The sequence below is a fragment of the Anas platyrhynchos genome, chromosome 2, assembly GCF_047663525.1.
Source record: "Anas platyrhynchos isolate ZD024472 breed Pekin duck chromosome 2, IASCAAS_PekinDuck_T2T, whole genome shotgun sequence".
Lineage (NCBI taxonomy): Eukaryota > Metazoa > Chordata > Aves > Anseriformes > Anatidae > Anas > Anas platyrhynchos.
Genome location: NC_092588.1, coordinates 96,989,880 through 97,017,818, shown reverse-complemented (window position 1 = coordinate 97,017,818; position 27,939 = coordinate 96,989,880). Strand labels below are relative to the sequence as shown.

Sequence of the window (27,939 nt, the reverse complement as noted above, 5' to 3'; positions counted from 1 at the left end):
GTGTGAATGCCTCTTGGCTTTCCAAGACAAGAAAGATTGCTTTTTGCGTTGTGTGTACTTTAGAGGTAAATGCTTACAGCTTCAGCATCCAGGGTACTGAACTTACAGACAAGGCAGTTAGTAAAAGAGCAGGTTTTGATTTTTCTTTTTGAAACAAAAGATGAAATAGACATGTGAATAAGAACAAGTGGTAAGTTGGAAAGGGGGTAGCCATTCCCCGTTCCAGTAAGGAGAACAGCTGTCCCATCCTTTGCTGATACCCACATCAGAAACGTTTATATCCATGCAGATTTGCACCACAACTGTTCAAACTGTGTTTGGCCAGAAGCATGACCCACCACAGAGAACCATCACTGAGGTTATTGTGTTCCTTGAAATCCTTCTTTGTTAAATCGCTATTTCTGTTGGGCTGACATTTGGGTTACAAGCTTTTGTCTGAAGATGTTTTTTCACTGCGAAAACCTCTGTTTCAGTGCAGCTCTTCCAGTGTCAGATAAATTAAAGAAAAAAAAAAAAAGAAAGAAAGAAAATGCACATTGAAAGTCTCTTACTGTTTCACAGTGATTACTTTTTAATAGCTTCTTTCCCCGAAGCCACAGCTGCTGTGTGCATGCACTTCTACACAGCCAGGGTGTGCTGATGCCTGGTGTCCCTGCCAGCATCCAGCTGGGGTCTGTCTTGACCTGACAGTAGCTTTGCAGAGGGCTCAAACTCCTCCTATTAAGCTTTATTCTGAACCCCCTGGCAAAAAGTATTTCATAGCATCTGCATAAAGGGGATCCAGGTTTTCCAAGGCATAGTCTTTTTTGTTGTTGTTGTTAAATTGTTATTTCCAAATTTTTGGAAATTGTTATCTCCAAATTTGTTAAATTGTTATTATCCAAGTGGATGTGGGGTCTTTTCCAGGGTGTCCACAGTCCCAGTACCCTTGATCTGTTGGATGTTACTGCACAGTCTTTATAGCTCTGACCATATGCCTGGCAGTGTGAATGTGTCCAAGTTCTGTGGCTGTACAGCAATGTCCAGGACAACCAGCATCTCTGGGGAGCCCCAGAAAGATCTGCTATGTGTGAAAATGTGCAGCCAAGCCCTTCCTGCACAGGGAGTCTCAGGCATCCATAAAGCATCTGTCATACCACAATACAGCTGCATATGGTGCATATGGTGGTATTACAGCATGTATATTGTATATGCATGGCTGCAAAATGCCACGTGAAGCAGCAGCATTTCTATTGCCAGCATCTCTGGAAAGGCTGGAAATGTTACGCACAGCTCCTGCAGTAGTTTACAGGGTTTGTGTCTGCTATGTGTTTTATGCTGGTAGTTTATTACTTGCCCATTGAAATGCAGATGTTGAAATGCGCCCTGTAGCACTGAGGTTCTCCTTCCTCTGATTTATCACCCCTTGCAGTACCCGCAACGTGCCCTCGGGCACATTGGCTTGTTTGAGGTTTCTTAGCCTGAGCTCTCAGCTTCCTCGACTTCACCACACCGACTCATTGCTTCTTTACAAACAGCTTTTGAACCGTAACCCCTCAAAATCAGTTTGTCAGCTGAGTACTGGCTGTTGGGTCTATCCTCCACCCTTCCTTCGGCTTCTTCCCCACGGCCGAGGGGAGAGCAGCCAGCCCTCCTACATAGGGGCTTCCTGCCCCTGACAGCCCCCCTGCTGCTCTCCCAGCGGCACTTTGTGGGAAAAGAGCCTAAGGGAGAGACTTAGGCACTTTTAGAATATGTTCTGCTTGCCATGTTTGTGCCATTTTAACCCAATCTCCAAATAGTGACGAGACCCTGGGACAGGTCCCAGACCACCTCCTGCGCAAACTTTCGGGGGGCAGAGGTTTTGTGTTCCTCATGTCTGCTCAGTGTGCTTTTGTGCTTTCTGGGTTAGCCGGCTTCCCCTTCCAGGGCTGGCCTAGGCTATTGTGCTGCTGAAAAATTTGAGCTTAAATTTTGTAGCTAGCATAAACTGGTGCAGCTTCCTTGACCTCAGATTTGTAGGTGGGCTTTCATTTAACATTTCAGTAGAGACGATAGCCTGTGTTTCACAGCATATCTTATCAATGCCTCTTTGCGTGCTTTTTGCAGGTTTTTTTAAAGCCCTAGGAAGCTTATCTTTTTTTTTTTTTTTCTCTCTCTCTCTCTCTCTAGTTTTGTATGGAGCTGAACCAGCCAACGCTGCCAAACATCCGCAAGTGGAAGGGCCCTAGAGGATGTTGGAAGGGTGTTGTTTCCGAAAAACCCTCAGGCCAGCTACATAAGGTACATTAATCCCTACGTTTGAACTTTTGCTTCAATTTTTTTTGCCTTTAACCAAGGACATATTCTTAATCTGTTTAAGGCAAAACATTTTGCAAATCCTTCTGGCAAGGTTTGCAGCTTTTTTTTTTTTTTAAAGCTGACTCTTCAAATGGCATTCGGTTTGACTGTGCTATTGATTATTTGGAAGAGTTGTTCTCCCCCGTCCGTGGCATACTTTTAAGGAGGAAGGTGTCCATGTGTTTAGGGGAGGTATGACAGATAAAAACAGTACAGAAATACAGAAAAAAGGCTACACTGTAGGACAAGGAAGGAGCCCATTGTTTTGCCCCTTACATGCTGCAGTACTTCTGATTTTTTTCTGCTGGTCAGCTGAGCTTGCTCTGTTATACAGCACTGGCTGGAATTTGGAAGAGCTTCCAGTTTTCCTAGTTTACAAACGAAGACCCTACAGAGGAGCTGCTCAGCATGCCGTCCTCGTCTGGCAGAGGAGCTTATCGTGCACATTCCCTAAAGTGCCATACAAGTATCTTTGAAATATGCCTTGGACTCTATTGAAAATCAGCAATTTCATCCAGATAGGGATGTAAGGATGAAGGACTCCCCAGATTATGGGAGAAATCTGTGGCCAAACTAAGAATAAAAATGTTACTTACTGACTCTCCCTTTTAGGTGCTTTTACAGAAGGGAAGTCTGGCTATGCTACAGCACCCTACACTAAGCCAAAAAGCCTTTTCTACCCCTTAGGTTAGTTGATGGGTTCGTTAGGTTTGAACATTGTGCACACAAACACAATGCAATGAAATAATGCAGTGGTACTCCGAATGTATAGCATCTTTGGCACAGAGCGATCTCAAGACACTCTGCAGGGCTAAATAAGGCAAAATAGTGGTTGGTGCATAGGTTTGTGCTCCCACTCATCCCAGTCATTTGGCCTTCTACCAAACACTGATATTGGCCACTGGGTTGATGGAAAATCTGGAGCTAGGGAATAGAGGGGGGCTGCTGACATCTGTTTTATTCTTCTACATCTTTTCTTGTAGCCTACTTGGTTTTCAGACATTAAAATACTGACAAAATTATTCCACCAGTTTCAAGTCTAAAACTGGCCAAATGGGCTACAGAAGGATTTTAGCCAACCTTAATACTTTCTTTCAAGGCTCAGTGGAAGACAGCAGAGCATATAATACTTGTTTTTTTGCAACTGAAATGGAAGACGTTTCCTTGAGATGAATTTAACTATGATTCACTAAGAGAAACAGGTTTGAATGATACCAAGGCAAATCCTGTCTGTGCGATGAGAGGGGAGGCTTGACAGGCTTTGAATTAGATACTGCTGCTGGTGTAATGAGTGCAGCTGGGAATGCCACGGTCCCAAGTAGTCTAAAAAAGCATGAAGGATGATAGACACCGGGATGAAAGGAGTGGAGAACTGAACATGAAGCACTTGAGCTACAAAAGAGAGAGAGAAGATTGACAGGGCTGAGAGGTCTAGACCAGATGTCGTGCCAAGAGGCTGAACGAGCCTGGATATTTTTAGCTCGTGCACGACAGAAGTCTGCAAGATCGCATATGGTGTGGAGAGAAGGAACGGGAAAAGATGGCTTGCAGCAGTGTGCCAGTGCTGGGAAGAGCCTGTCAGGGCAAACACCAGCCTCTGCACACCCCAGCTTCCCTTATGCTCTGCTTGTAAATGTCTGCCACTGGCAGAGATGGGATGCTGGAGACATAGGCTCCTGCTCAGGGTTAGGCAAAAAAAATATCCTTATTTTCTGATGGGCAACAAGCTATCTTATTATTGACCACACTGAGAAGAATCAGATTCCTTGCCAGAAACAGCAGGAAATGAAGGACATGTATCAGTCCATACATGCACACAGGAGGCTGCACCTTTATCTCTTGCTGCTGCAGCAGTCCTGAATGCACTCTACCTGTATAAGATAAAGCAGCTTATTAAATTGTTGGCTGGGGCACGCAGTGCTCAGGTTGCCTGGGTGTCTGATAGCCAGCATGCAAGTGCAAGTGGCAAAGCAATGTGCATTTCAACTCGGTGTGCTCGGCTTTCAGTGAAGCCATTGGGGCTGCCTGTTCCTCCCACACCTCCTGGGGGTTTTGGCCAGGGCAAAACACAGGAGCTTTTCCGCCAGTTCTTGTTATCTCCTACGGGTAATCTAGGGTGCTGTTTCTCCCTTACACCTGTGCACAGCAAGGTAGACTTCCTACCCTCAGCAGGTGCCAGGCCAGGATAGAAACTTTTTCCCACCTCTGCGTATTTTGGGAGTGATGTACACCACTCCAGTACCAACAGTGACACTGAAGTACTGAGACATTTGGGTGAAAGTTTCATCTAGGAGACTGCATTTGGGCAGAACATTTTGTTTTTACCATCTTTTTTTTTTTTTTTCCTGTTCTCTTGTTTTAATTGCAGGGAGTTGAATACTCTGGGTTCCTCTGGGATACGACAGCTGGCATTGAGCTGAAAGATGCCTCTTCTCAGGAGAATGTACAGACTAATGGCAATGGGAAGCATTTGTATCCTCACCCGTATCTTGCACGTTTCAAGGTAACTCATTTGTGCCAACAGACCCTTGCAGAGATGAGCTTTTATTTAAAAAAAAAAAAAAAAAGGACAAGAAGTTGGAAAGAGGCACAGTCTACTAATAGATAAAAACTTGCACAAGACTAATCCATTTCATCAGATCAACACTCTGTCATGGCTTGATTAAAATAAAGTGCTTAGTGGGCCTTGATAGGTAAGGTGGATCACCAGGATCATTCCTTCCCCCTGCTACTGTGGGAGAGAGCCATGCTGCAAGGGAGCATTTAGGTATGTGTGTGTGGGGGGTGGATCTTCAGTAGTGTCTGCAGTCTGATAGAGTGACAGCAGTCACCTGTCACCTTCCCTGGCTTTTGGAGAGGTGAGTGAGTATCCAGCAGCAGGCAATCACAGCTCCGTGGTTCTGGTCAGTGCCATATATCAGGGGTGGAGATGGGGTGAGTGTAGGCAGAATGGATGTTTACAGAAGGTTTTGTGCTCCTGAGAGGCTCGGGGCTGATCTCTTACATCACTGACATAGCGTAGAGTTTCCATTTTAAGGCTTCTTCACTAGGCTGCACCCATGTACAAGAAAGCATTTTGGAAACTGACTCTTTCCAAGCTGTTCTGCATATGCTTGAGTGAATGTACAACCCCTTTCTCCATACAGGCTGTGGTGGAGAGTTCCAGTTTGGTGAATTTGACATCTCTGGTAATGCTTTCAGAGAAGTTTCTAATAAATATAGACAAGTTAAATTAGGAGTAAGTATTACTTGTGCCATGCAATGAAGTGAGTCCCAGAAAGTAAGAAGATTGCAGGGAGCCAACCGCCCATTTCAAGGTGCATTACATTTCATGGCTGATCTCTGTGACAGGCCAAGGCCAATCGTAGGAGAGTAGTAATTAGTCCATGTAACAATGACAACATTATTTGTAGCTTATTAGTGGTTTTGCAGTCAGATTCTCACTGCAACTGCTGTGGAAAGAAGCTGTGTGCTTATGAAAATCAGTTTCCCCAGAACTGTAAGGGTATTAGGCTGTTGCAAGAAGAGGTGCAAAATGTGTTCCCTGTCTTCCCAAAACACCAAGACAAAACAAAATACACTGTATGTGGAGCGAAGTGGGTCCTAGTCACCAGGATTTAGTGCTGGAAGTATGTGGAATAGGTGAATTGCTTGGTGACCTTTCTTGCCCTGTATTGATTTCCCTCCTTGCTCCCGCAGTTTGGGATGAATGATCTGACACTGGTTAACCTTCACCTGGCCTTGGCATCCACAGCAGGGGAGAACACAGGGAAGAACCATGACAGCCACAAACTAGCAACCTTTGCACAGACTTTGCAGGAGACTCTGAAAGGTACAGTGTTGTCTTCCTTCCAGTTAGCACACACACGCTGGTCATCGTGCCTAATCAAGAGGAATTTATATATATATATGTAACTGTCTCAGTGCAGTTTTCAAAAATATCCTCATCAGCTTTAGATTGTCTTTACCTTTATTTGAATGCTTCACAGTGTGGCAAATCTGTTTTTAATCTGCTCATTACCTTTTAATCTATTATAATTAATGCAAATAGCACAGGGTTCCCTACTGGCTTTGACTCCACTTTTCAAGTGAAACTCCTTGTGATTTTATGGTAGTGTTAGAGCAAGTTCAGCCAAAGAAAAAAAAAAGAAAAAAAAAAGACATCTGGCTTATTTTGGAAAACTCAATGCAAGTCAGAAGATGCCCACTAATGAGAAAAGAGACCAGAAACTAGCTTTCGTACATGGGTGTAATATGCAGAATAATTTTGTTGTTTGCAGATAAGTTGCTCTGGTTTTACACCAAGATGAGGGATACCAGAATTTAGATCTCAACCTGAGCAATTTAATGGACAGCTGAAATTCTTTGCCACATTTCTGAGAATTGATTCTTATTCTGAGGCTTGCAGATTAAACTGTTTCCTGTAGAGCAGAACAGCAGGTTTCAGATAATAAGTGGTGTTTATATTGGTGATCTTTTCATAGGAATTGAAAAATCTAGCCCTTTGCTTACTGCTTAACAAGGACACAAAAGGGTTAAAAGGTTAGATACATTTTCTACTTTGCACAGTTTTGCAAGGTTGGTCACTTGGAAGCATTAAAATCCTAATGCAAGATGTATTTGCAGTTTTTTATATGTTTCACTGTTTTTCCTTTTAAGCTGCAAGAGTCCAGTCAGAGCTATTTTTAAGTGTTATGAATTTAAGTATTTATCCACATACCTTGAAAATGAAAAGGATGAAGGCAAACAAAAGGATCATTTGTTTAATCCCAGAAGGCCAAATCGGGACACAGATAAATGTGTAGCGCTTCCAAAGTCAACAGAGTTGCATTTCCGCTGCATCTAAATTTAGACTGTTGACATTAGGGTTTCTTTTTAGTTTGTGCTTTTATTTTCATATGGTGGGCATGTTACTGGAGCGTATTTGTTCTTGACTTGATCTGTCACAGAGCTTCAAATTCCTCCAAACTTGTGGTGTGCAGGTCTTCTTTCATAAACAAATGGTTTTTCACACGTTATTTTCAGTACTGAATTACCCTACCAAAATAAATGTCGTGCTTAAAATTACCGCCGTCCTTCATTTTTTCTCCAAAGCAATCCATAAAATATGGTTAATTAAGACTGATTTTCCTGTGGATACTCCTTTAAGTGTGAGTTTCTGTTCCCATTTTGCAAACAGGCACCTTATTTGCTGTCTTTCATTCTTACAAAGGGACATGTGAGCATCCAAGGGAAGGTAGTTATTACGCACAGTCTCGTGTAATGTCTCCATTCCCCAGAGCAGTGGTGTCCCCATATTTCTTCCATCAGACAAGTGGATCTGGCATCTCTTTTCCCTCCTTCTCTTTCCCTTCAGCAGCACCAGAGGGACTCAAGTCTTTGCTGTGGCCACATGGCCACAAAGATGCCATCCTGGATGTGCTGGACCCAGGGATCAGGGAGTTGGCTTAGTCATTTTCTCCCATCTGGCTTGTCCATATTGCACAGACTACCCATGCATCAGGCTTAGAAGACCTTTGAGAGGCAGCATCTTACCAGCTGATGTGATGTCACATCCTTCTCATGATCTGGTTTTCACTCTCTTCAGGAGGAATTTAGGGGTTTAAGAGTCTGGTTCATTAGGGGACTGATTCAGGGCATGGGGAAGTCAGGAGAGAGTGTCCTACAGGGGTCTCTTTGGACTGCTGTGAAACCAAGGAGGCTTTCACAGTCCCTGCAGAACAGCAGAATTCAACATTGCAGACTTTCCGCAGGTGGTTGCCTTTGTCTCTGTGCACTGGAAGTCCAGTCCCTCAGCTGCTTGCATCAGCACGCAGCTGATGTGCAGGCTGGTGCCCTAGCAGCAGTGCTCAGTCGCTCCACAGAGGGGACCAGAGTTAAGGCAGGGCTTTTCTTTTCTGGGGCACACCCAGGAGAACCCAGACAGATTTGTTTCCTTTGCTCTGGCTGTTTGGTGTCCATTGGGGGCAACAGGAGGCAGATCAGACTGAAACCACAAGGCTGCTGCTCGTGGTATTGCTGTCACAGGAGCTGGCAGAATTAGTGAGCCAGGATGAGGGGAAGTGCAGCTGGCGGTTATCTAGACCATTGATGCTCTCATCTGCCTCTTCTGCTCAGCGCAGGTGGGCTGCACAGCCTTTCTCCCAGGGATTTGCAGCAAGGTGGAACCCAAGAAGCTTCTGGCAGAGGGGACCAGAAGTAACCCTTTGCCTCGGTGATATGCTGGCAAACTGGGTTTTGGCTTCTTGAATGGTTGCTGCACCCCATCTATTCCATCTCTGTCTGCTTTATGTTGCATTAGGATTTTATGCTTAGCTGTTCTGCATGAGAAAGTTTAAAACAGCAAAGAATACAGTGACTCATTTCCTGTGCATACTCCAGACCGACTTTGTACCTGCTTCCACAAACATGTCTACGTGTTGATTGTTTTATCCTCTGCTATTTTTAAATTGTTGAGAACTGAACAGTCAGTTAGAATTTCCACTTCTGATTATGATTTTTTTAATATATTTTTCACGTAAGGCTGGAATTGGCTAAAAGAAATATATTAAGTGCAGGATCGAGGTGCTGTTGCTAGGATTCCTGCTTGCCTGCCATTTGTAATCTGCATTAAGGGTATGCCCTGGAGCTTTCTGTAGTGGCCTTACTGCTTCGTATCACTAGGCTAAGAGCATGGCAGAAGCCAACTGCTGCCTTGGCCATTAAGCAAGCATTAGTCCGGAAGGACTGCAGCAGCATGGTCACCTCTGAGCACCCAGTTACGGCTGCCCTGTGATGCGATTTCCTTGCAGCCTCATGGCACCCAGGTGTAATGTCATCAGGTTCATCCTCCACGTCCTGGCAAGTGAGAGATCTTGGGTTTTTTGCAGTGAGATGCATGCAAAACTGCCAGCTCTCAGCAAGCTTGCTGCTCAGCATTGTGCAGGAATGGAAGCCCATCTGGCCAAGATGTGAGCTGTAAAGGTGGAAGGTGACATTTTGGAGGCACCATTCAAGCACTTTATTCAGGTCATGCGAGAAAAACAGTTCCCTCCAGGGGATTTGGTCCTTCCCCATTAGACAAGCACTGATTTTCATTTGGGTTTTGATGGAGCTTAAAATAACTTGGGTTTGGGTTTGTTTTTTATTTCTTCTAGAGGTAGGTAAGTCACTACCACTAACACTTTGCAGAATAATATTTAAATATCATGTCATGTGAAGTATGGTTTTTGACTTGCAAAGGGCAGAAGAAACACAAGTAGTTTCATTATTTTTTCATCACCCCTCTGCATCCTAGCAAGCATCATGTTTTAAAGTTGTTTTTTTGTTTGTTTGTTTGTTTTAAGTCATAAGCTATCAATCTCTCTGCACTCCTGCCCTCTCCCAATCCCTTTTTGAAGCACTGCAAGCAGAGCAGTGCAATAGATTTTGTTGTTTAACTTCTGCTCCCTCTCCTGGCTAGCTACTTCTACAGCAACAGCAGCCAACAAATAGCTTTATCCATAAGAGCTGCATATGGTAGAGCAATCACTTGGTCCACCCCTCTGCCTCCACACTTCAACCCCAGAAAGCAAAGGGGCTTACAGAATAGAATTGTTTTCTTCTCTGAAGTCAGCTCTGTTATAATTTTTGGGATATTTGTGCATCCCTGTTGCAGCTTCCTCCTTCCCCAGTACCAAGCTCTGCATTGCAGCAGTGTCTTTGCTCAGCTATCACAGTCCTGGAGCTCATCACACCTTTCTGGCAGGGGGTTGAGATGGGCACCGGAGCATGTCCATTCTCCTCTTACCTGGTGCACAGCTGGGATATCTCTGTCTACAGCAGTGGAGCTCTGAAGAGCACATGCTGTGGGTATAAAATTAAGGTCCAGTGTTTCCTTTCTCATTCAGTTAGGATTGGAAATAAAATATAAGTGAGGTAATCATATTTCCACGGAAAGATGGGATTTTTGGATGAGCATTTCAAGTAATTTCCATGGTTTCTTTGGAAATTCAGCCCTAGCCAAATTCGAAGACATCGCAAGTTAAATAGTATCTCTTCAGCCATCTGGGAGAATGAAAGCTTCTATAGCCAGTAAGTGTCTGTGGGGTTTGCGAACTAATAACCTCCTGCTATCAGGACTGCAGGCTGCTACTCAGGTTTCTTCTTTGAGATTTCTTCATTGCACAGGCTTAGAATGAGCACTGCACTTTCAGGGTTCTGATATATACTACCAAAAGCCTGTGTCTTCCAGGAATTATCACAAAAATATCCTTGACTCTTACAGGAAAGCTATAAAAAGAAAATGTCAGGGCAGGTTGGAGCCAATATGTATATCTTGCAGAAGAATTAAAAAAGAAGCTTACAAAGTCACAGATTTATAAAAGCCTCTAAGACCAGAAATGCTAGTCTTCGGATTTGTCACTGTCTGTGAGCAGCAAGCACAGGATGCCAGTGTAATCAAGATATTTAGAACCAAACAAGAAACATGTACTGGATGTTTTTTATTGTCCTGAACAGAAGGGCCATGAGTAAACACCCAGTGAAAAAGGCTTTAAGCAGCATTGCTTTCAATAGTTCAGAGTAAAGTCAGCTTTGCTACAAAGTATTTGTATATTTCTTCCTTCTGTTATCTCCCCTTCTTGAATTTAGGGAGCGGATATCCAGTACTTCCTTACATTTATTTTTTTCTTTCCATTTTTCTTGTTTTCCAGGAGAAAAAGACGTGATCATCCTGGGAGATTTTAACCAGGCTCCCGACAGCAGTGACCATGACATACTGAGGAAAGAGAAGTTCCATCACTTGGTCCCTTCAGGTACCTTCACCAATATCAGCACAAAGAACCCCCAAGGATCCAAGTCACTGGACAATATCTGGATCAGCCGCAGCTTGAAAAAGGTTTTCACAGGTAGAGTTTCTGCTTAGGTGTCATAAACCTGTGTGTGGTTAGCGGTGCGTGGCGAATGTGGGGGCTGTAGTGACTTCCTACGGCTGCTGGTGAGGCTGCCTTCAATTACTGGGCATGCTGAATAGTTCTTTTGCAAGCTTGTGGAAATGCTTAAATCCAGGCATCCCTTCCACATTAATCTTGTTTCTCTGCAATTCTTTTTCATGCAGGCCACTGGGCTGTTGTGCGGGAAGGTCTCACAAACCCATGGATCCCTGATAACTGGTCCTGGGGCGGGGTGGCTTCGGACCACTGCCCTGTGTTAGCTGAATTTTACATGGAAAAGGACTGGAACAGGAAGGAGGTGACACGGAATGGAAATGGGGTGACTCTTGAGCGCAACGACTTGAACACTAAGCACGAACGATGATATGAACCAGGGGGTGTCTCCTGGTCCCCGAGGAGCAGTCCGTATCTCTGTTTGCTTGAGACTTAGCTGCAGAGCAGAGCTGCCTCCCCCTCTCCCTCCTTCCCATCATCCTCCCCGCGTCAAGAAAACATCAGCACTTGACTTTGATGGCTGTTGCTCTCTGTCCCTCACGGACAGTTTTTGGGACAGTTACTGTCTCATGGCAGTAGAGCAATCTGTAACTTTTTATGGGCACACAATGGACATTGCCTGGAGATCTGGATGAGAACTGTACAGAAAATAAAGTGTACTTTTAATACTGTATGGGATCTTTGCTAAACTGCAGTGAAACAGGGCTTTGCTGCCATGGTGTGTGTGATGGTTACTTTTCTTTGCTGCCTTGTAAATTGAGGGGAGTAGCAGAGGCCACAAAAAGAAAGACACTAAATTCTTGGCAATTCCTAAGTGCAGCTCAGCACTTGCAAAAACTGCTGAAGGGAAGGGGGCCAGGTCCCTACATGAGCAGAAGGACCTGAGTAGTCCCTCATGCCCAGAGAAGCGCCATTCCTCCTAAGCCCAGTGCGGGCGTGGACACCTCTCATCCTTCCCTTCCTCTCCCTGCTTCTGAGCAGGGTGCATTTTGTCCTAGAAGGGCTTCACAGAGCTCAGCTTTGGCTTTTAGTTTAATGTTCAGCATTCAGTGATATTTTTTCCTGCATGTTAGCTGTCAGGAGCTGGTAAAGCACTGACTCATCCCTTTGTAGGACCTGGTTCACTTCTCTACCTGTCAGCACTCAAGGCAGTGCCCTTTGCTTTGGTTCCTGTTGGGGATCTCACAGGAACAGCCCTGGTCCTCTGGCCACTGGCATAGCAATCAAAGCAAGCTTCTAGAGCAAGGAGGGAGGATCAAAGAGGTAGGTGTGCTGCACCCACCTCTGCCCATCAGTTCTGCTGGGAGCCTTGTTTTCAATTTCTGCTTCTGGAAGAACAGGCAGTTCTGCATCCCTCTCCTAAGCTCATAAGCCTGTTTCAGGCACCATTAAAAGGAGTCTGAATATGGCATATGATCATCATACGTAGAGCAGGGATGATGTCTGCTTCCAACGTGGGGTTCTCCTATGCAGTTTTGTTTCTGTGCATGTCCTGAGCAGGGAGGAGGACTTTGGTCAACAAGCTGCCATGTAGTGCCTGGGAAGGAGCATCGAATTAACCAAGTACAAAAAACTCGTGAAGTAGCAATTAATAGAAAGTGACCTAGAGGGGAGAAACTTATAAGGACTGGAAAAAGCAATTCAGCACCTACAAAAGCAATACATTGCGTGTGAAAGGCACAGAGCTGCCCGCTAACCCAGCGCGTTCTGCTCCAGAGTCCGGTTTGACCACGCAGCATATTTTAATGCTGAGTGAAAAGAAAAGCTCTCTGACATGACTTACTGTGCTATAAAGGGAAAAATACTCCTGACAGCAGTGCCAAACCAAGGAGATGCTATAACTGAGGGTGTTACAGCAAAACAATGTAATATTCTCATAGCATCTTTGTGAGTTTAACTTTCCGAAAGACCGTCTAATTTCAGGCAGCAACAACTCACATGCAAACACATGTGGCTGAATATTTCAGATGGTGTTTCTTACTGTATATGCCAAACTAAAACTGAAGCAGGGTGGGATAGCCTAGGTACGACTCTGCTCTGCAATTGGTTTTAACTATGGGCTAATAGCCCTGCATGCTGCGAGAACCTCATTTGAGTACAGGCAAGGAGAAGGAAGCTCTTTGCCACAGATCCAGCTGGCAGCTGGATTCTTCTGAGTTTGCTTGGGGAAGAGACATTTTTTTTCTCTCTCGTCTCAGCCTCACATCACAGCAAAAATCCTGCTGGATTGTTTAAGGTTAGAGAGAAGATAATCGAACAGATCAGAGAAGCCAGCTCGGGTAAATTGGCTCTGAACGGCAAACAGGTTACTGCAGGAAACGGTGGCTTGGGGTCCTGTAGCAATCTGCTACCATTAGGTTTCAGGCAAAGCAATAAATGTGCTGTTAGGAAAGAGGCATATTGTCTGCCTCCTGACCGCCTGCCAGTGCGCAATTGCACATTGTGCAGAAGGTGAAATTGTAGTTCATGTTTCCACAAACACATCCTTGTTCTTAAGGCACTGTGCACATGCTCACACCACAGTAGAGGGAGGTTTCATTGACATTTCAAGTGATTCAGTGGATGACTAAGATTTCAGAGCATCAGAAAAAATGTACCTTCACTTTCTCAGCACTCCCTGTTGAAAATGGGAGATGCAAGCATTTGTCCCAAATCATTAAAAAAGGTAGCGAGAGAGCTGGGTTCCAGCTTTGGTTCTAGCTTCTTGCTACTGCTTTGTCCTCTTCCAGTAGACGTAATTTTGCTGTTTCCCCTTACTTTGATCCAAGTAGCTCTCCTGGAACACTGCAAAGTATAGGTTAGGGTGCAATGGAGTTACCATAGTCCCATGGTCAAATGAACACCACAGGAGGTGTGTGGCAGTAAAATCCCTGAGATCCCCGAGAATGTGCTCCCTCTCGCGCATCTTGAAGCTGTTATCTGTGGGCTGTGGTAGGTGGGTAATGTCTGCTGCCCGCTGGGAGCACAGGTGACCTCTGCACCCACCTGGGTATAATTTGGCTTGAGGAAAATTTCATCCTGTGTTTGTTGCTACCTGTGAGACCCTCGTGCTTTCTGGATATTACCACACTGGAAGGCTGCTATGGCTTCACAGCTATGGAAATAAAACTTGAAAGGCCCGGATCCCCTTTAATCTGCTGCAGGTGTGAAGGAAGAGCAAGATGGATCCTACAGAGCATGGGGAGGAGGACAGGGGAGTCTGGTACCTGCTGGTGGAGCCCTCCCTCATGTGGAGGGTCACTGCGAGGTATGCACCTGGTTAGTTCATGGTGGGGAGCAGCACTGCCTGACTGTTTTCATATCTTCACTTTTTTTGTTACTTTTTTTTTTTTTTTTAAAAAAAAAAGAGCTTGCTTTGCTTTTTGTCTCCAATCTTCTTGCAGGATGGTAAGGTTATTGTGAGACTCTTTCCCTCTTGGGTTTTGGAGGTCCCCAAAAGCATTTGTTGTATTGTGGCGGCTCAAAAACTGAAGCGGTGGCTGGTGTCCTCCTGCTTCTACCGGCAACTGTGACTCTGGAGGCAATCTTGAGTAGCAATTTTATGTTAACATTCTTAATAGCAGAGGCAATGCTAGCCCAGATCTCTGTGGCTTTATTCCCCTTGCAGTGCTGAGGGAAGCAGCAACAAGGGAGATGGTGCAAAGAGAAACAGGGAGACTTGCAAAAGACCTGTTGTAGCCATGGCCTAAAACACAATCTGCACCTACGTGCTTTGAGCTCCTCTCCCTGGGGTTATGTTCGAGGTTGAATCACGTGTCTATAGACTGTTTAGGTACAGCTTTATTTTTCTGAAGCATAGTCACTTCTGCAAGGCAAGTCAGCTCACTTGTGCATGATGAAGGGTGTTGGAGCCCTTCCCTGCCTGCTGGAGGTGAAATTTGGCTGCTTCTTACAGCTCCTCTCTTCTCCTGACCATGTGCCAGCTCCAGATTTTCCCTGGCTTCTAAAATACTCACAGCCAATTATTTTCCTTTCTTGTTTGCTCTGACCTGATTACTTCAGGGCAAAGCCTCTGCCTTGTTCTGTGGGATTACACAATTAAGCATATTTATTCAGCAAGTGTTAGTTTGGTCTTACGGCTTTGCAGTGTTAAACTAAACAGGGATGTAAATTTTTGGAAAAAGGAGTTGTGATACATGAGGGATGTTTTGGGGAGCTCTAAGGAGCAAACACAAATAACTGTCCTGGAAATGAATTTCCAAGAGCCTGGTGGTGACAGCAGTGGGCTGAATATATCCAGGTTCAGCAAAGGTGTGAGCTTGATCAAACAAGGTTAACAGCGTGGGTCTTGGCGCTAAGCCCTCGCAGAAATTAGTGATCAGCATCCTTTAAAGGACAGAAAATGGTTCAGCCACCAGCCACGCAGGCTCTTGGCCTTCTGAGCTTTCATACTTTTATATAGAGTTTCTATGCAGCTAAAACTTCTTGCTCTACCTCTTGGTACTGATACAGTTTGGAAGTGAGGAAACTGGAGAAGTCAGGGCTCATTCGCATGTTCTTGGGTCATCGTTCCCCTTCCTCTTAAGGATGCTTTAAGAGGCAGTAAGTCTTAACAGCTTATAAATTTGCAGTTAGTGACAATCTGTGTTGTGTCGGGGAACGGCAGGCTTAACCTCACGAGCTGTTGTTACAGACCTCCCGTAGCTCCCTGCAAGGTGTTGGCTGCTGCCAATTCCCGCTTTGGTTGCGGGTGGTGTCAGGAGGCTCAACCCCATGATTAGGTGCCTCTCGTGGAAGGCCACACATTGTAGGGTAGTATGTAATATAAAGACGTGCACATTCAAGTGGATTTGCCTGGTTATAAGATGAGGTTTGTTTGTTTTTTTAGGGTTTTAAGCTTTAAGTCTTTTTTACCTTCCTATCTGGAAGCAAAATAGCTTCCATGTGACATCAGAGTAACTAAAAGGATTTACTCCAGAGTGCTCACGGGTTAAAGGTACTTTTAGGAAATAAGTTGCTGGGTCGTTCTTTGGCCTGTCCTTCTGGCCATCTCGTAACCCCGCATGCTGAGATGTTCCCAGTCTGAGGGGTATCCCAGGGTGTCTCCTTATCAGCTGTGTGAAAGCACAGGCCTTGTTTAATAGGAAAATAGGGTGGAATGTGCACAGACCAGAACTGCAGTGTTGCACAAACTTTGTGTGAGGAGATAACACAATGTGCACCAGCTCTCAGAGCAAGTTCCCACCAGTTTTTAGGCAGTGGCCTTCAAGGAAATTTTTCCTTCTCCAGATCACAGCTCCGGACCTCCATCATCTTGCACACTGGCAGACAACAGGTGCTGCTATGCAGCGGGATAGTTATTCTGCATCCCTTTTGTCTTACTGCTTGAGCACTTCTTGGGCATCTGGTCTGTGGGAACTTTAACCTGATTCTTTTCACTGTAGGAATGTTACTCATTTTCCTAAATAATGAATAACTCCGAATGAACAGCTTCTGAGCAGGATGTTTCCCCAGCTTGTTACTGGTTTCCTCAAAGGGACTTCCCCTGGGACAGTCAGGGACTCAGGAAGAAGCCTGATAGGGTTGGGGGCAGGAGGGAATGTGTGAGAAATCCCAAATGCATGGGGACCAGGGAACTGGTGGAGGTTCACCGAAGTACTGTATGTCTAGGACATAGCTGCAATGCAGAGGGCCCTAAGGAGAAGGGTGGGGAGATGTCTGAGCAAAGGTGCTGGGAGGTGAGGGAGTGTGGGGCTGTGAGAGGAGCTGGGAAAGGAGGAGGGATGGCGAGCAGGTGGAGAGGTGAAGCACAGCTGGGTGCTTTTCCTTGTGGTCCTGTGCGGCTGGTGAGATATATTGCCAAAACCTGGAAAAGCTGCTTTTCTGGGAGCTGCAGAGCTTCCAGAGACAAAATAAAGGGGGCCTCTGTTTGGAAATATTGGGTGGGAAGCGGCAGAGGCTGAGTCATAGAGCAAGTATGGATTTTTCTGGTGGGTGGAAGCTACTTGTCTGGTTTTCTAGGCTTGGGGATGGATGATGTGGTAGTGAACAGTTTTGTGAGATAAAAAGGAAGGTGAAGGACTGGGATATTAAATTAAGGCAGCCTGAAGAATAAGTACTAGAGACCAAGACAAAATCCATGGAGAAGAAATAACCAAGTAAGGTGGAGGGGACAGCCTGGCCTGTCTCGTTTGGTATATGGCATGAGATAAAAGTAGGGCCTAATGTATCCATGAGAACCTTCAAGCACAACTCGGGACTGCTGGGCTAGGACCTCTGCCACTATAATAGCTGTGCAAGGGGGCTGCTGCTTGTACGTGTGCTCTGGTTCTCCTCTGAAGCCCCACAGCACTGCACAAGCCACTTGAGACGTGTCCCCTCTGCAGGGCCTCTTTCCACCCTGCCCTGCCACACACAAGGAGCGGTGTGGCCTGGGCCTGTTCCTGCACCTCCAGCCCTGCTCCTCACACCATCGAGTCTGCTCTTAGCCTCTCCAGCCCTTGTTGTGCTACCACCAGGAGCAGGGTTCAGGCAGCAGAGTCCAGCCCCAAGTGATGTTTCTCAAAACTGTGCCAGAAAGCCTTCATGTGCAGCTTGGGATGTCCAGGTAGCTGTAAAGTGATGCTGCCCAAAGAGATTAACGCTACAGTACTCTAATCTGTCATTCTTTCATTTAGTTTTATTTGTAAAACTTGTATAAAAATTCCTTGAAAACAGGTCTGGTGAAGCAGGGTGGCCTTCCCAAAGTTGGTCATGTTTCTGTATAGGAACAACACAGAAGTAGTGAGACATTCGTACAGCAAAGCAACTGGACCAGACAGCTACAAAAGGCACAGTCACATCACTGACATCACGAAACTTGGTAGTGACACAAGCTCACATGCACTGCCATCCAAAAACTTTATTACAGAACTTCGGTACCATAAGGTAGTAACCAGGCTATTCACAGTGTGGAGGGGAGGAAATTCAGGAAAACTTACAAAAGCTCTGCTTCAAAATTTGAAATACTTACAAAGGAGGAAGGACAAATCTGACAAAACAGAAGCTGGCAGGTTTTTCATCTACAGCTACAGTAATATCTTTATAGTGACCACTTCCAGACAAACCTTGCACTAGGCAAATCTATTTCTAGAATAACGGAGAACAGAAGTAGTTTGACAACTTTGGGGAAAATGAGACAAGTTTGGTAGTAAAGCAGAAAGGCCTGCACTAGCATTTAGGGCTCCAGGGCAGTGGAAGAGGGTGCTGGAGGAAGGGCGGTGGGCATGCTATCCTGCGGCAAAGCAGGGTGGCAACATGGCCTCCTGGTTCCAGGGACCTGGGACAGCAAATATCTATAGTTCATAGCACACGAGTACTGGGGTAAGGGACAAAGCACTTGGTGTAGAAGTAAACGGAGGAAGGAAATTCTCCATAGTAAGAAAATACCTATTCAAAACCGTCTTTTTTGTAAAGGCCTGGCCCTCTTATGTACCCTTGGATCTGCAAAGTGAGCCCAAATCTTTGTAGCTCAAATGATCTCTGTGTGATTTACTCCGAAGATGGCTTTTGACTGTGGTCTTTGACTTGACCTCAGCCACATCTGGCTTTCTTTCTACTCCCAGCAAAGAGCCCAAATCTGAATCCAGATACCACGGGTGCAGGACTGCAAGTTGCCCCCATCGGGCTGTCTGCCTGGTCCAGTTCTAAAACAAGGCTCTGCAGGCAAAGCTACAAGTGACCAAACTAGACAGTCTGAGGGGGAGAAAAATTGATTTTATTTCAGCATACAGAGGCTGAAAGGCTCTTAGATTGTGAACAACATCGACAACACAAAATTAAGGCTGCTGTGCAGAGTTCTCGGTCCTTGCCTTGAAAGTAACCAAATCTAGTAAATTTATGCTTGTTGAGTGCATCTTATTTTTTGAAGCTGTCAGCCAGCTGCTGCATGCACACTGCAATACTAGCTAAAAGGCAGTTGGTTTCGTGGCATTACTCAAAAACCTTCGGACCCCTTAGCCAACTGAGAACTTTTCCTCCTGGATTTTAGTATTTTCCTGTCATGAAACATGTTCTCAGGATTTTGCTGTCATGGCTGTTAATGTCCTGGGTGTAAAATAAGGCTGGGGAAGGTGGGAGGGTTATTCCTTCTTTTCCATTCAAGGATAAATGGGGAGGAGAGGGACACCAGGGCTCAAATCCATGCAAGGTGGCATAGAGAGAACATTGGCTCCATCTACTTGCCTCCTCCAATGCTGGGCCTGTTACCTGTGGGCCAAGGAAGTAGGGGAAGAAACAACAGAGGCTCCATCAAGTCCACCCCCTGTTCTCACCCAGGCTCTTGTACCATAGCAGCTTCCCAAGAGTTCAGATATATCCCAGTAAAATACTACCTACTAAAACTAAACCCTTTGTGTCAAAGTACTTCCAGGTGCAAAACTCAATTTGCCTTGACAATGCCATAATACTATGGATTCAGGAAACGTAGTCTATGTAGTAAGATTTCCTACATCACGTAAGCTGATTATCGTTTGACTAGCCATTCCTTACAGTAATGTGCTCTCTGTACACGTGTCTGGATGTAGCACCAGCAGTTAAAACAGGTAAGTTTGCTTAAAGTGGTGTAGCGCTTCTGTGGGAACACAGGAACAGGGCACTTGTGAGTTGTTTTTTTCTCCCCATGTCTCATTTCTGCACTGAGCTCTGTGAGCTCAAGCTTTCTGCAGTTTGGAGGCCTGATGCTGCTCAGTGACTTGATCCTCTCTAGGCTCAAGTGACCTGCAGAAGTGGGTATTGCTTGCTGTGCTGACTTATGTTCCTGTATTCCCAAATTTATTTATAACAAAAGTCACAAAATCCCAGTTCTGCCCAAGCCTCCTCCCAAAATGCTACCGTACTGAACTCACTAGCCATGCTATACTTATCCTCAAAGCAGGATGACCCTTTCCAGAATTCGACTTCTTGAAACACGTACGGTACAAATAAAGATGCAGAACTGTAACAAACTGGTGGGATAAAGATGCTAACTTTGCTACCTGTTTACAGGTAGCTGCTTTTTGCTACCTGTTATCAAAGCAGTGATACCTTTTTTCTTTTAATGTTAAATCTCCTAGTAAAAAATCCAACCTTTATAGCTTTTAATCAGAGCTTTCATCCTATTGCACAAAGACCTGCTTCTGTGCACCATGATTGTTTCTTTACTTTTTGTTGCTGTTGTTGCAGTGATGACCAAATAGGAAAGAGTTGTGCAGTGATGTAGCAAGATCTACAACAGTGCAATCAGCATGAGCTGTGAAAGCTGACTGAAGACAGAGCGTATATGAATAGACAAAAGGAGAATCTCCCTTTTCCCTTTTCTTCCACTTCTAAACCTGGATGGGAAAAGGTAGTACGTTACCAAAGAAAGCATTAAGCACTATGACTAGCCTACAAAATAGAGTAGATAAGTGCTCAGATCACTGCAAAGGAATTCCTAAGCCAAACTTAAAAAAAAATACACACAGAAGAAAAACGAAACAAAACACAGCAGTGTAAAACCACAATGCAAAAGGAACACAAAGGGACATTTTCTGAATTCCATGTATTCTAGGCACCCTTCCCTCCCACCCCACCCCTTTTAAGTCCATTCTTGTAAACTCTAGGAAGTTCACTTCTACACCCTCAGTTTCACAGAGTGAATGGTTGATTAATACTGTTAATTTATGAGATCCTGGAGTTCCTCATCAGTCAGCTCATTGACTTCCATAATCTTTTCCAACTGCTCCATATACCGGGCATGATCTTGCAGAAAGTGCGGTACCCTCATGTTCTCAATCACAGCCAATCCTTTCAGGCGGTCCACGTCCTCATACGAGATCTGCAAAGAAGGACATGGGTTAATTCTGCACTGTAGTCCTGCTACTTCTCTGCTGTGACTCTAAATTGCCTTTTGTAGATGAGAGAAGATTTCAGAGCAGGGAGATTTAAAAGCTTGTGAGGTTCCTTAGAAAGCAACCCTAAAGCATGTGTACCTCAATGGAAGATGTGAAAAAAAAGTGTGATTTTAGCAAATGCCTACATACTTCCTGATTCTGCTTTTGATTATATCAGTGAAAAAACGCATGGAAACCTGAATGAGACTGACCTACAACAGCTGCAGGAATACAGAGGGAAAAGATGGGACATGTGAGTCCTGGGGTCTCTTCTCAAAGAGGTGGAAAGATCGATATGAGAATGGAGAAGATGCTGGGCCCGCCACTGAGGAACAGGAAAGGGAGTGGAGACAGGCATGGAACAGGAAGAAGGCAGGCCTGGGCTTTGGGAAAAGCAGGGTGCCAGGTGACCTGAACTCTCATTTGTGTTTTCATTATCACATGTGCTTATGCAAAGCTAAATTAAAATGCACCTCTAGTAACAAACTAACTACAGCTTGGGCAACCTTAAGCATTCCAACCCCAATTTTTTTTTCCTCATTTAATAGGGTACAAATTAGTTTTGCCTCTTGGCATCAAAGCCTTCTGGGTATAGGTGGGACAGTTTTAAACTTTTTTTCCAGCTGCTACAAGGCCTACTACTTGTTTTCTGTAACGGAAGCTGAGATTTTTTGCCATAGTCTTATGATTCTACAAGCTAGGACCTCAAGTCTTTGTGCTCACAATAGCTCAAGCTGCTGCACGTGATAGTCCAGAAAAGTACGAATGCTTTGGCTGTGCAATGCTGCACAGGCTGTACTGCAAACACAGAACCAGTCTCCTTGGGCAAATATCCAGTGTGATGAAATTCGTGTGGTTGTTGCTTGTCTACAAGCTGCATGTGCTGAGGCACCCTACAGACAGGAGCATATGTGCTGGCAAAAACACAAGTCTGGCCCTGGTTACTAACTGGCACGTCCTATTTCCTCACAGCAGGCTTGTGCCAGGTGGCTTGAGAGTGGAGCCTGCACCTTTGAACCTTTTTAACCCATGTTTTTTTCTATGGAACCGAGCACTGCACTGTCAGGGCTCCCTGGAAACAGCCTGCCCTCTTAGCGGGTGGTGGTTCCTCTTCAGAAAAGGTTAAAGTAAGCACAGATCTTCCACTAGTGTGTAAGAGACATTGAAGAGCTCTCTGGAAGGATAGGGGAGTCTAATCCAGATTGCTAAACCCACTCCATAGCGGCGGTCAGACGTGGGGTGCATGTCTCACTGGTGATAACGGGAACAAAGTCTGCAAAGAGAATGAATTTGCCTCTGAGCAGACATATAGGCTTTTCTAGCTGCAATAACGAGATGCATCCTGATTTAAAAAAAAAAAAAAAAAAAAGAACCTGTACGTATGTCCAGGCTTACTCACGTCACTGATTCTGCTGTTTGAAGACGGTGGGGCATTACACCTCGATTACTGTATTTAGAAGTAGATACAGGGGAGCCATACAAGATCATACCATCTCCTCTCAGAGGTGCAGAACCAAATTAGATTAAATATGAACCTTCTCTCCTGTCCAGCTTTTAAATTCCAACTCTTTCCCTCGAAAGAAAAAAAAAAAAAAAGACCTTTTTTACCTCATAATTATATTTAGGGGTTTCTACTTTAGCTGCAACCAAGAAACAAGTATCTGTGATTCAAGGTATGGTTTGATTGGGATTGCTGTAATTGCTAAAACACACAAAAAAATGACGTTCTGAGGAGATTAAAAACATAATCTCATCCTACTGTGGCAACGGGTAGTCTTCCTAACCACATATAATTAAAAATATCGTATTAGGTTAAAAAAAAAAAAAACAACACAACAACAACAACAAAAAAAGAGGCTAAAACAGGCTTACTCAGGCTCTTTGTAACATGTCCACGTTCCTGGAAAACACAACTTGATTTTCCTGGAGTATGTGGAGATACTGGAGTGAGATGACTGAGAGAACTGAACATCTGCTATAGGAGGAAAGGCTGAGAGAGGACTGTTCTGCCTGGGGAAGAAAAGGCTCAGGGGCATCGTACCAATGTTTATAAGTACCTGATGGGAAGGAACAAGGAGGGAACCAGATTCTTCTCTTGCAGTGCTCACTGCTCACAGGGCAAGAGGGCACAAATTAAAAGGCACAAAATTTCATCTGAACACAAAACACTTTTTTTTGTTTGTTTTTTTTTACTGTGAGGGTGGTAAAACACTGACAAAGGCAAACTGTGGAATATCCATCAATGGAGATATTCAAAGCCCTGCAAGACAGCTGACCCTGGTTGGACTAGATGATCTTGAGAGGTCTCTGCTGACTTCAACCACTCTGTGATTCTGAGAGCAGGCAGTGCTCTTACGGATGCATTTCCATTTTGTTTTTACTGCACACTTCTGCAATCAATCAGAGTAGCCTTTAAGTTCCCTTGATTTTTGAGGTTGTAAAGTCAAGCATTTGTAAATCATCATACTGCTAGAATTAAATTGCTTGTAGACCCTTAATATAGGTGCCTTCTGTGTGGATTACAATTGAATCTTCAATTATATGAGCAATGATGATACATTTTTGGAGTGGGTTGACAATACTGCAGTCCCTCCAAAGAGAGCAAGGGATAAAGCAGCGCAGGAAGGGTATGTGTTCAGTACAAATTAGCAGGTAGAAACTGCTTGGAGTTAAGCAGCCTTAAAGGAAAAAGGAAGTTTCAGAGAAAAAAGCTGCAAAGACTTATCTGACAGAGCACAATTTCTTGTAGAGGTTTCTAACTTGGTTCGGTGACTTAAGTAGTTCTGTTCACCAGTAGGGATGTTTCTGGCACTACAGGCAATGCTTCTTAAATGTGGACCAAAAGCCTCTATCATAATATGCTATGCACCTTTATCACCCAGTGAATGCCAAGCAGGCAAAAATGTTGGTATACCAGCTCTAAATGCAAGAGTAATATTAACTTGAATCCTGTTTTATATGACTATGAACCCTGCTTTAGGGACTGGGGAAAAATAGCAATCCAAGGAATTGGTTCAGGAACTCTGACAAAGTTTATGCTGTTAGTATGGTTTTGTTTATCATTTTGGGAACAAACAAGCAATGACAACGGACAGAAAATATGATCTGTGAATTTAGAAATAACGTATTCTGGAAAAGACAGACCATGATTTCTGGAAAAAAAAACAAACAAACAAACAAACAAAAAAAATGGTGAGAGGAATTTGAGATGAAAATCACAGTATTGTCTTTCCCTTTGTGATGGAACAAGATGCCTTAACATCAATCTGTGAATTCAGATTCTTACTAGGACCACCACCTTATCTAGTACCTGTCCTGCTTGCTCAAGGCAGTCCATTGTACTGCAGGTCAGGTAGTACTCTATAAAAGGAGGAAAGGAAAGTCTGAGAAGTATGACCATAAAATCTTAATCTGATAACTGAGGAATGAGGAAAAGCCGGTACGAATTCTTAGGACCTCAAAATATTTTTAACTTGCAGTGTGTGTTCCAGGTGTTGTATGGAAGAGAGATTTCTATCAAAGTAAAACAGAGCACAGTGACTCATAACTCTTTGCAAGCAGGCTTACTCAGATGATAAAACCATATCCTTTAGGTAAGGAAGAGTCCACTCACCTTTCCGAGGGCTGTCAGAAGGTGGAAATCAATGGACTCCCTATATCTCAGGATTCGGAGGATGCCATCTAAGTACACCTGATCTTTATTGAAACAGCCTAAAAGGAAACGATATAAATTGCAATCTGTAAGGGCTTGTTTAAGGCACATTCTCAGAAACTACTGTAAATAGAATCATTTTATTTTTTTAAACTACATTTTTATCCCAGAGTTTGAAAACCTTCCCAAAAACTAACTAGAAGGCTAAACCCACCAGCCAGAGAAAGATATCAAACAGAAGATAGTCTTTGAGAACATCTGGATTGATAATTCTTGTAATACACAGGAAAGGAAGTCAAACTGAATGAGCTTCTTCTGCTTTACTTTCAGCAAAAAATCGTTTACTGATTCAGGTTGAATGACTTGAAAATGAGCATTTCCAGTCTTGTTTTCAACAGCAGAAATCCTGTTGCTTCATTTCAGGAACCGCAGAGTCCCATTTCTCCCTTTTGTAAACATTTTACTGTGTTGAAGGAGCTCTATGCACATTCTGAAAGCTCCCTGAAGCACAAAACTAGATAAGAGAAACAGGGAACCCACCTGGCTGTGATGTGTCAGTCCACCCCCTCTTGGCTCGTACACAGTAATCCCACCTGGTATTGGGGTCCTTGACAAACTTCCCCACGTCCTGGAAAAGCTGGCTGAAGGACATTTGACTAGCCTGATAGACTGTGTAGTAGAGCAGGGCAGCCCTCCAAAGCAAAGGGTCTTTGCGGAAGAGGACGCTGTGAATGCTCGCTAGCCCTTCTTCTGTAGGGTTAATTGGTTTCAACCCATGTTTCCTTCGTCCGTTCCAGTTGCACCAAGGCTGGCTGTTGTTGTTAAACCCTCGAAAATAATGAGTTCCTAAAAACAAAGGGATATGGGACTTAAAACAGTAATAGCAAATGATTAAAGAAACGTTGATAAATATTGAAGGAGATGCCAATTTCAGGACTCTGAATTGGGCTTGGGGAAAAATCAGCAAACTTTAGCCTAATCTACAAGAGAGAATTTTGTCAGAGCTAGATACACGTGCAATTACTCACCTGCTGACTGCAAAGTGAAACTCCCACAAAATGCCGAATGAACACAAATGTCAGCAGGATTTGAGTTCCCAAATCCATGAAAAGAAATTTTCAAAACTGTCTTGCATGCTGGTTGCCTCTAGCATAGACTAGGTTTTGTGTTGAACAGAAGGAAGTAGAATTAAAGGAGGGAAGAGTTCAGTGGGCAGAAACATAGCCTCTTGAAGCTGACTAAAGAGCCCAGCTGCAGCCTTGGAAGAGGCTGCTGTCCCCTTACGTTGTGAGTAAAGCTGCTTCAAGGCAAACACAGGGCTTATTCTTTAGCTGAAATCCAGACACTAGCCACATTTATCTAGTTTTGATGCACTTAAGCAGAACAGTTTGTAGAAATTTTCTACAGGGCTGGGCCAGCCTTGTGCAATACAAAATCAATGCAATCCTGCACGGATTTAGGGGTCTCTGGGTAAATTCTTCATGCCGAAAGCATGCCTACATTTGCAAGCAATGCAACATAACAGAAACAAATTTGTGAAGTGAAATGGCTAGTGCTGAGGTTGAACAGTCAGACTATTTGTGTTTCAGTTTTTTAAATCCAAACTACCTCTAGGTCAGTGTCACAAACAAAACATCCCCAAGCAGTGGCAGCACAGTAGGTATGCCCCGGAGCACAGCCAGGTTAGCATCATCTGAAAGGATTCACTTTGTCTGCTCCAAGATTTCTTTGGGATGTGAACCTCAGTGCAGTGAGCAGGGCTAGTCAGTAGACTCGCTTTAAAAGCTCTCTCCTGACCTGACCTAAAATACTAATATACATGAACCCTAGGGACCCCCAAATGGATAATCTTCCTCCTACTGTGTATTGCAGTGATAAATAAGTTTCTCCTTCCCTTTAGCACACCTACAGCATGGGCTCTTTAGACAGGAATGTTCCCTTCTTCTGTGTATATACACTGCTTGGCTGATTACTGCAGAATAAGTACGAATGCATGCAAGTACTCCCCTTTGTCTGAAGAACTGATGTCATGCTCATACCGATTTCGTGTCTCAGCATCCCTTCCAGCCAGTGCTCTCTCGCAGTGGAGATATTGATAGTGAGAGTGGGGCAGCCATTCACCACTGTCATTGATGCTCGAGAAAGCAGGTCCTCTGTGAGATGGACCACAATCTGAGGATGAGAGAGTCCAGGTATCAGAGCTCTCCTCTCATTCCCATTACTGCTTTATACTTCCCTTTGACCTTTCCAATATTTTGTTTTTGTTTTGGCCCCCTTGCCCTTCATGGCTCTTGCTGACAGCAACTAACCTACGAGAGACATACCTGACTCTGCTGACATGTTGTAGTCACCTGTGCTTCCGATAAATCCCTCAAGCTTCGGTGGGATTCAACACAGGCAGATATGAGACTGCAAAAGTAAATACGGTAACACTGACTAGTTTTGGGGGGCAACCAGCTGCAAAGTAAACTAGAGAAATTACATTTTTTGAACAGTGTCTACTTATCTTGGTACTATTTTGAACTTAACTGTCTGGAACCTTCTTAGTTGCAATTCTGAAATCACATGGAGGAGGGGGGGGAGCACTGTGTGTTTTGTCTCCCAGTATGTGATGCAGAATTTAAATATTTATTAAAATGCTGATACTGTTTTATACAGGAATGTCATTCTAATTTTCCTGTTTTCTCTTGGAAAATTAGTAATAAAAAAAAAATACCTACAGAGAAGGAAATCAGTGCATACTGATATGTTTTGGTGTTTGAGTTTTAAAAAGAATTTTTAAACAAGTGACTGGAAGGGAGATGGGAAACTCTCTTTGAAGATTAAGCATTTTTCCTTCTTCATGTATTACCTAAAGATAGTCCCCGCAGTACTCCTCAAAAGAGTACCTAAAGGAGAGATTGTTTTTCGCTATCAAAGTTAAAAAAAAGGACCCAGGGATAAAAGGCATTTAGATTTAAAGTACTGGTACCACTTAACTTTATTAATGCTTCTTCAAATGAAGAGAGTGCTTCTGTAATATTTCAGGCAATACTAAATAGACATATTTAACTGTACTTTTTCAAAAAGTTTCATTAAGAAGGATGTAGGATGTTTCAGGAAGGTGCAGCATTCTGCTTCCATGAAGACAAACCAAAACAAACATGAACGCTAAGGGATATAAAAGCACAGCGAAGATCTCAATTGTATATTTTTTTTTCCGATTTCTCCAAAATATAGCTTGGTAACCTCA

At 44.1% G+C, this 27,939-nt stretch overlaps 2 protein-coding genes across 5 annotated transcripts in view; one reads left to right on the top strand and one right to left on the bottom strand.

Moving 5' to 3' along the window:
* Positions 1-11,896, top strand: part of EEPD1 (endonuclease/exonuclease/phosphatase family domain containing 1) — a 61,659-nt gene extending 49,763 nt beyond the window's left edge. The window contains exons 3-7 of the mRNA XM_038174923.2: positions 2,152-2,262; positions 4,688-4,822; positions 6,019-6,151; positions 10,992-11,186; positions 11,396-11,896. Coding sequence (XP_038030851.1) covers positions 2,152-2,262; positions 4,688-4,822; positions 6,019-6,151; positions 10,992-11,186; positions 11,396-11,595 — 774 coding nt within the window. The 3' untranslated portion in view covers positions 11,596-11,896. The remainder of the gene's footprint in view (positions 1-2,151; positions 2,263-4,687; positions 4,823-6,018; positions 6,152-10,991; positions 11,187-11,395) is intronic.
* Positions 11,897-17,822: 5,926 nt separating this feature from the next.
* The window catches only part of MATCAP2 (microtubule associated tyrosine carboxypeptidase 2), a 28,755-nt gene continuing 18,638 nt past the window's right edge, over positions 17,823-27,939 (bottom strand). For 2 of the 4 annotated variants that reach the window (XM_027451432.3, XM_027451433.3), the window contains 4 exons: positions 26,747-26,879; positions 25,248-25,553; positions 24,669-24,766; positions 17,823-21,000 (listed from right to left, as the gene is read on the bottom strand). In XM_027451432.3, coding sequence (XP_027307233.1) covers positions 20,839-21,000; positions 24,669-24,766; positions 25,248-25,553; positions 26,747-26,879 — 699 coding nt within the window. In that variant the 3' untranslated portion in view covers positions 17,823-20,838. Of the gene's footprint in view, positions 21,001-22,454; positions 22,629-24,668; positions 24,767-25,247; positions 25,554-26,746; positions 26,880-27,939 lie in introns of all 4 variants that reach the window. The other 2 variants (XR_003495384.3, XR_003495385.3) reach the window with 2 other exon arrangements.